The sequence below is a fragment of the Halictus rubicundus genome, unplaced genomic scaffold (assembly GCF_050948215.1).
Source record: "Halictus rubicundus isolate RS-2024b unplaced genomic scaffold, iyHalRubi1_principal scaffold0028, whole genome shotgun sequence".
Taxonomy (NCBI): domain Eukaryota; kingdom Metazoa; phylum Arthropoda; class Insecta; order Hymenoptera; family Halictidae; genus Halictus; species Halictus rubicundus.
This window is the reverse complement of record NW_027488569.1, coordinates 1149248-1158267: the sequence shown is the minus strand read 5'-3', so window position 1 is coordinate 1158267 and position 9020 is coordinate 1149248. Positions and strand designations below refer to the sequence as shown.

At 41.1% G+C, this 9020-nt stretch overlaps 1 protein-coding gene across 1 annotated transcript; it reads left to right on the top strand.

Moving 5' to 3' along the window:
- LOC143363242 (uncharacterized) lies at positions 1-2010 on the top strand. The gene has a single exon (XM_076803852.1). The coding sequence runs from the start codon at positions 1-3 to the stop codon at positions 2008-2010; it is 2010 nt and encodes a 669-aa protein (XP_076659967.1).
- The last annotated feature ends 7010 nt before the right edge of the window (positions 2011-9020 follow it).

Below are 9020 nucleotides of genomic sequence, written 5' to 3'. Positions count from 1 at the left end.
ATGACTGACAAGGGGAAAATGCAGAAATATTACATGCGTTCTAAAAGATCGCGTCTTTCGTACGAAGCTTCTCACCAAGAAGCTTCTGCTTCATCGGGCATAATAAGTAGGAATGAAAACAATGTAGTTTATTCGAATTCGTCGTCAGAGGATGAACGTGAAAACGAACTTTCTGTACAGAATATTCAGTGTGAAGAAACTACAGAAACTCCGAATTTCACCGATTCAATGCCCGGTTTATCAGCAGACAGTAGTGATACAAATGTTCATGTTCTTCTAGCAGAATGGGCTATAAAACATAATATTTCACACGTCGCGATTAATGATTTACTAGCAATATTGAAGAAGCCCATTCCAAATAACTTGCCAAGAGATGGGAGAATTCTTTTGAAAACTTGCAAGAATAATATTCAAACGAAACGAATTGAGCCAGGGCATTACTACCATTTTGGTATAAAGAATGCTATTTTAAATCTTTCTAAATACGTAGACATTTCCTCTTTTAATAATAATAAAATCTCTATTAATGTCAGTGTTGACGGTCTTCCATTATCAAAAAGTTCAAGCAGTCAAGTGTATCCTATTCTTTGTTGTCTCGCAGGATATAATAAAAATATAGAAATGATTGGTATTTATCATGGCTATCAGAAGCCAGTAGACGCCAATAGTTTTTTAGTCGACTTCGTTGAAGAGGCAGTAGTACTTGTAAATAGTGGATGTACACTTAATGAACATTTGTATCATTTGCATGTAAAGTCTTTTGTTTGTGATGCTCCCGCAAAATCTTTTATTAAATGCATAAAAGGTCATGCAGGATATTATTCTTGTACGAAGTGTTACATCGAAGGAGATTTTATTGATGGCAGGGTATGTTTCACAGCTTTGAATAGTATCAGATGTAGAACTGATCTTGAATTCAGATCAAAAGTTGACGATGACCATCACATCGGAACAAGTATTTTGCAAAGAATTCCAGATCTTGATATGATCGATTCTTTTCCGTTAGACTACATGCACCTAATTTGTTTAGGTGTAATGAAAAAATTACTTTTAAATTTATGGTGCTGTGGGAAACCATCCACGAAAATTTCAAATTTAGAATCTGCTACTATATCAAATTCATTAGTTTCTTTAAGAAAATGCATTCCGTTAGAATTTAATAGGAAACCACGAAGTTTAAATGAACTGAAACGATGGAAAGCAACTGAATTTAGACAATTTCTTCTTTATACCGGCCCAGTAGTTTTGTTAAACAATTTAAATAAAGACAAATATTTAAATTTTCTTTCGTTACATGTAGCAGTTACAATTTTATCTAATTCAGGATATTTTGACTGCATTGCGTATGCCTCGGAATTGTTAAGTTATTTCTTAAAAACTTTCAAAACATTGTACGGGGCCCAGTATATGTCTCATAATGTGCACAATCTCGTGCACATTACGGAGGATGTAAAAAATCATGGGGCTCTTGAAAATTTCAGTGCATTTTATTTTGAAAATTTTTTACAATCAATTTTAAAATCTATTCGCAAGAACGATAAAATATTAGAGCAAATAGTTAAGAGGCATACAGAGAAATGCAATATTTTTATAAAAGAAAAAGTTCATTGTACAAAATTTCTAATTTTTAAAAATGAACATTTCACGGGGCCATTAATGTCCAATGTAATTGCTACAAAACAATTCAAACGCGTTGATTTCCAGAATTTCAGTTTAAAAACTAGTGAGCCTGATAATTGTTGTTCTCTTACGAATGGTCATATCATTATTACTGTGGAAAATATAATATTCTCGGGAGAACTTTGTAAAATAGTTGGCAGACAATTTTCAAATTTAAAAGATTTTTATGAGACTCCCTGCAAATCATCTAATTTTGGAATTTTCTCAGTGGAATCTCCTTGTTTGGGACCTTTGGAAATTTTCAACATTACGGATGTTTTCCAAAAATATGTCAAATTAGAATTTCAAAGCAAGATTATCTTCTTCCCATTGCTACATTGTTCTTCATAAGTATGTTCGGATATTTTTCTCTTATATATTAATAATTTTATTAATATTATATAAACTAATTTCGTAGTTCAGCACTTTTAATACGTATGCATATATATGTAATAATTATATATGGTAGTTGTTGATTTTGAAAAAAATTTATATAAATATATTGTAAAACTCAATATTTTGAACAATTTTTTTCGCATGTGTTACCGCATTTTTCCAACGACGACGTCGCTGACCAGGATTTATTGCAGTAGTATATATAGTAATAAATTAAGTTTTTCGCAAATATCTAAAACTGACCTTATACATAACATTTAACAATCATCGAAACCGGTGAAGTGTAACTTCCTGTACATATACATTACTACAATTAAATCTGTCCTAGCCAATTGTAACATTATTGCAGTTGTGCTATATATGTAAAGACAGTCAAATTGTGGGACGATAGGGCTACCGGCGAACTACCCACATTAAAAAAAAAAACAGCAACGTGCCAGCGGGTAACAGCTCAATGGGTGGTATGGAAGATTACCCATTTTATTTGAATCAGGGAGCGAAATGGTTCTGAAAATAACAATTTCCAACTCTTATTTATCGGTTCTATTTAAAACAGTTATGAAGAACCGAAATATTTAGTCTTGAAAAAGACATCGATGTCTTAAAGATTTTTAATAAGACCTCTGAAATGAAACGTCTCGAAAAAGACGTCTTAAGACGTCCCGAAACAGACGTCTTTAAGACGTCCCGAAACAGACGTCTTTAAGACGTTCCGAAACAGACGTCTTTAAGACGTCTCATTTTCGACTTTGAAACGACGTCTTGAAAAAGACGTCTTTAAGACGTCTCATTTCCGACGTGGAAACGACGTCTTAAAGACGCCTTTTCCAGACGTAAGACTTTCAGACGTAAAATGGACGTAAAACGGACGTCTTTAGGACGTCGCGTGCTATCTGGGACATCATACCACTCTCGGTACACTTCGACCAAGGCATTGGCTAATACCGGTCTCCACTTGCAAGAACCGTAGCCAAGAAGTGCCTTGATCTTCCTCCCGTCCGCAGTTTCGGCTCTGGAGTATCAATGACCTCAGATAGGATGCGGGCACTAAGTGCACCAAAATTCACTTGCCTAAATTTCCACCTAACTCCATGGCACCCCTAAACCTTGACTAAATCAAATCCAAAGGTAATAAAATGTCTCACCCATACAACATCATGTAAGGAGACAGTTTCAAAGTCTCGTGTTGTGCCGATCTATAAGCCAAAAGAAACAAACGGACCAACTCATCCCAATCCCACTGATGGGCGGAAACGAACATCGAAACATATTGAAGAATTGTTCTATTCAACCTTTCCACCAAGCCATCCGAATGAGGATGCAGTGGGGTCGTGCTCGTCTTTTTGATACCCAGTAACGCCAAGATTTCTTTAAAAACATTCGACTCGAAAGTACGTCTCTGGTCAGAATGGACTTCTCGAGGGATACCATGACGACTCACAACATGTGTAACAAAGGCATCAGTAACCGTCCTTGACTGATAGTTAGACAAGCAAACCACCTCCGGCCAACGTGTAAAATAATCAGAAACAACTAACATGAAGCGGTTCCCGGCAGTAGATTTAGGAGGGGGCACTAAGATATGCATGGCCACTCGTTCGAAAGGAAAACCTACATTATAAATCTGCAGTAACCCTTGTAACCGTGTCGGTTACATATCGATGTATCGCGTGTATCCAACAGCGATATCGACCCCACCACAATATTCTATTCCGTTGCTCGCGAGTCCGAACGTAGAGAAGGACCGCGAGATATCGCGATGCCGTTCGAGTTGCGCACGCATCGATCCCCTCTACGTCTGGAAGCGGTCCGGGAAACACTTATTAGTAAATTGTGTCTGTTCGACGAAAACCGGTACGCGTTAGAGAAGTCAAACCGACTTTGCAGAGCAAGGCAAACCGTCCTTCCTGTTCTCAACGTGTACGCGCCTCAAACCGAGGAGTCACGAGCACAAACCACGCCGTGACACTGTCGTAACATTTTGGTAAAGTTCCGTGACTCTCGGTCGCGACCACGTAGCAGTCAATAGGAATCATAGAATTTCCACGCGTTTAAATATTGCTTTGAAAAGTGTTCAAAATTATCAATTGTACAGGAAATGTGTTCCGATCACCAATGAATGTAACTTGCAGCGAGCAAGTCGCGTAGGTGAGAAGCGATGGCGAGCGGAGAACGCCGCACAGTGGGCAATTTGGACGAAATCGGATTCAAAATCAAAGAACTTTCGAAAGGAATGAGGTAGAGCGATGAAATTTTTTTTAAATGAAAGCAGTACCTTTATAAAATATGGGAAAAATAGAGAGATTATTACCATCCAATCATTTCAACGAAAAAATGACTTCATTAGTTTTTGTCACAAAAATCTATTTTTTGCAAAATCCTGAGGTCGTAGACAAAATTTGAGACTAGATTTGAAATCAGCGTGAAAAAATCTATGGAAAATGATGTATAGTATGTTAAAAAAAAATTTTTTCCGCGCGTGGTATTGGAAAAACTAAAATTTTCTTGAATTTGTTCGCGTTTAACGAATTTTCTCGAGGTTAAAAAACGTTCGTACCACAATCTCTCTATTTTTCCCATATTCTACAAAGATGCAGCTTTCATTTAAAAAAATTTCATCGCTCTACCTCATTCCTATCGAAAGTTCCTTGATTTTGAATCCGATTTTGTCCAAATTGCCCACTGTGCGCCGCATATCAATCTGACACGATTTCATAAAGTTAGAGAGCTGCGTCTCACAGAAATAGAAACGCGTCGTGTTGCGTGCGATCGACGCGTCGAACAGACACAATATATTCGCCTCGCGATACAAATTCTAATTCAAGGTTAAAGCATAATTACTGGGTACGTAGAAGTATCGTTTGAGAGATACTATGCGTACCGTACGGGTCGAAGCGAGACAGTCGATCATCGCATGATCGCGGTTGTTCCTTCGAAACCTCGACAGAGCGTACTCTGAGGCCACGAATCGTGCCAAAGGGTGGACTCCTGGGTCCCGAGGAACTGCCGTGGTTTTCTGTGAGTCTCATCCGGATCGGGACTATTTCTTTTCACGCAATCGCGGTTTTTCTGTCGCGACCTTAATCGAGCCTACTCCGAGGATAGAGGATAGGATAGGATCTATCCTATCCCCTTTCCACGCACCGTGCCAAAGAGTAGACTCCTGGGTTCCGTGGAATCACCGAGGTTTAGTGCGAGTCTCCCCCGAATCGGTACGATAGAGCATCGCATGATCCCGAGTATTCCGTCGTGACCCTTGTCAGAGATCACTCCGAGGCCACGTATCGTGCCAAAGGGTGAACTTATGGGTCCCGTGGAATAACCGAGGTTTAGTGTGCGTCTCTACTGAATCGAGACGATCGAGCCTTGCACGATCGTGGGCACTCTGCCGTGACCGGTACCCGAGAACACTCCGAGGCCATGTATCATGCCAGAGGGTAGACTCGTGTGTCCCGTGGAGTGACCAAGGTTTAGTGTGCGTCTCCACCCAGGTCACCTGTACGAACATCGGCCAGGTGCCTGGATGATTTGACGGGTACGACGTCGTTAGATCGCGGAATTTGGGTCAGATTAGAGCGATCGGACTGCCGCCGCCTTGTCTGAGACTGCTCAGAGACCACGTTACGTGCTGAAGGGCAGGCTCATTGGAAGCGTGGAGCGACGGCGATTTTGTGTTTGTCTCCATCCTGATCACTCGTACGATTGTCCGGCCGAGTGTAGGGGTGGTCAGACGGGTCACGAACTGCTTTTCGCGGGGCGTGATCCATGCTGGGTCATTATTCTAAATTGATTCCGAAAACCGGACGTAGAGTCGAGCGAGCGTACCGCGAGCGATCTTCACGCCTTGAAACGATATATTTACGCGTCGCGAACCTTCGACGCGGGAGCCCGACACGTATTGTTTTACTCGTCACCGCGGTGGAATTTGTTTGTGTACAGTTCTTGCCAGAATATAGATATCCTTTGTTACCATATCTGGGTCTATAATATCTCATTTAACTCGTCCAAACCTCGCCGCTTTCCAGTGCCTGGAGGCACGAATCCATTCTATCTCGCGAACTCGCTGAACTTTGAAGAATAGGGTAGTAACCGGCCATGCGAGACGGTAAGAGATAATTTCGCGAAGCGATGTAGAGATACAGGTAGCAACGTACTCGGGTGGAGAGAAAAGATCGAATAGTACGGTTACACCCTCTAGCAAGATCACGCGGACCTTTCCTCGATACACAAACATCGCAACTGCGATACCACTTCTCAACATCCCAACCGCGAGAAGAACGAGAGGCGTGAAAGGTGTCGGGGGTTCGGACACGGAAGTAGCGAGGACAGCCTTCACGGCAGAGCGGATCGCGCAGGTTGAAAAGATCGGAAGACAAAGTGGGCTCGAAAACATGTATTTTCCTTAAGGGTTACACGCACGCAGCCGCGTGGCCGCACCCGAGAGCCCGCGCTCTTCGTACAATATTTGCGAGAAGGTGGAGGATTCGCAGCGCGTGGTTTTCGATCGATAAAATAACACTGTCCAACATCAAAAAAATTTTGCAATACCTGTTGGGTGATTCTTATACACTTTGTCATCCCAAAACCGAATCTGAAAGTAGAATTGCTCCATCACGCAACGTTTTCGAAAAATTTTGGTTTTTGTAAAAATGCCCGATTTTGATACGAAACGACGTGTTACGCAAAAACTAAACACGCGAGAAAGTTCAAATTTGAGTCAAGAGATAGAGGGGACTCTCCTCTACATATTCATATAGTCAATTATATTTTTATGTACTTCCTAATAGTTGTAAATGGTTGTTAAAGTTTGAAAATATGCCGACGCGGATACTTTGTACGCTCCATTTTTGTATTTATGTGAAAAATCCTTTATCTAGCAGGAATTTACTACACAGGAATGCATTCTACAGACATTTCTGGTAAAGAAACCATTCACGAAAAGTATTTGGTTCCCTTAATGTACGAGAAGGATCAGAAAATGTTAATTGACAGCGTGTGCGTGACGCGTTCGCGCCAGACGGCCATTGCAGCCTTTTCGCGACTCGCCAGGGCCGTCGCTATGCGTAGTCGACGTTGGTACGACTCAAGTATGTCTTTGCTTACTATGCTTAATTAAATACATTTTTTTTTTGTCTTTGTGAAGGAGTATTATTATAATTCGCGCCTTGATTCGACAGTCATCTGACGTGAGCTCCTGAGTGAAGGAGGGGTTAGATGCGTGCGCAAGAAAACAATAGACAACTACGTAATATGGCGATTTGTAACGCGGAACGTGCAGAGCACGTGTTTCTGTAATCCAATTTAATCTTTATTAGAATAAACGCACACGTTAAAATATATATCCACGCATCAACTCTAACAGGTTATGGGCCCAGGAATATATATATTTTTTTTGTGTGCCGGTTGTGTGGAATATTGAAATAATAATAAGTGCAAGAGAAACCATGGCTTTCGCAACTGGAAGCGTGTCTAAAATTGAGGTCCTCAATAAGGACAATTACGACACATGGTGCATGCAAGCAGAAGCGCTATTAGTTAAAAACGATGGATGGGAATATGCAGCCGGGACGATGAAACGACCCGTGGTCGACGAAGGAGATGCGACGACAGCAGCAGCGGCAGCGGCATGGGACAAAGGTGATCGAAAGGCCAAAGCCGATATAATATTATGCGTAAGTCCATCAGAACTAAATCAATTAAAAGGGTGTCGGACGGCACATGATGTCTGGCAAAAGTTGCGAGCAACGTATGCATCGCAAGGGCCAGCCAAACGAGCCACGTTGCTGCGACGGCTTACAACCCATCGCATGTCGAGTGGCGATGATGTCCGACAACATATCAATTCTTTTATTGAGATTGTAGGAAAACTGGCAGAGATGGACGTTGAAATCCATAAAGACTTGCAGAGCGCCATGTTGCTGAATAGTTTGCCAGAAAGCTTCGAGAATTTCAGATGCGCTATGGAGTCTCGAGACGAGCTTCCTGATTTAGATACGATTAAAATAAAAATTTTGGAAGAATACGAGACAAGATTGCAGAAACGTTCGGAGGAACACGGAGCGATGGCCATCAAACACAACCATTGGAAAAACGAAAAACAAATAAAACGAGACAAAGGGGGCAATAAAACGTATGCTCCTGGGAAACCGCCAATTAAATGCTTTGAGTGTGCAAAATTGGGTCATCGTGAAGCTGATTGCTGGAGTAAAAGAGGTAAACAAAAATCTACAGCAGGTATGGCATATGAATCATATTACGTAAATATACACGATGTATATAAAATCAGTGAAGACCCTGAACATAGATATTGGTGTCTCGATAGTGGGTGCACAACCCACCTTTGTAAAGACAAATCCAAGTTTGCTCAAATGAATCGTTCTAGATATGACAAATTAAATCTCGCGAATGATGCTTCAGCTGCAGTAGAAGCACAAGGAGATGTCAGTATTACTACAATTTTAAATAACAATGTTAAGCGAGTTGATTTGAAAGACACATTATATGTACCTGATCTGAGAATGAATTTGTTGTCTGTAAAGAAAACAACGAAGAAGAAGAGGGTACCGCAGAAAGGGGCGGAAATGAAAATGGGTCTGCTGATACTGGAGAAACCGAGGCCGAAAGTCGACTAGACGAAATGGAAGACCAGGAAGCAAATTTAGTTTTTCAGCAAGCAGCTGGCATAGCTGAAATATCGGTAAGAGACGCCTTAGAAGGGGAAAATGAATTAGAATGGAAACATGCAATAAAGTCCGAGATAACTAATTTAATAAGGAATAATACATTCAGAATTGTCGAAAGGCCAGAAGGTAAAAGGGTTATAGGTTCAAGAACGGTACTTACAAATAAGTACAAAGCGGATGGGTCCTTGGAAAAACGCAAGGCCAGGGTTGTGGCAAGAGGATTCGCCCAACGTCCGGGAATAGATTTCGATGAAACATTTGCTCCTGTGGCTAGGTTGGAGA

Coding starts and splice junctions, on each gene's coding strand:
- LOC143363242 (XM_076803852.1), top strand. CDS start 1: ATGACTGACAAGGGGAAAATGCAGAAATATTACATGCGTTCTAAAAGA.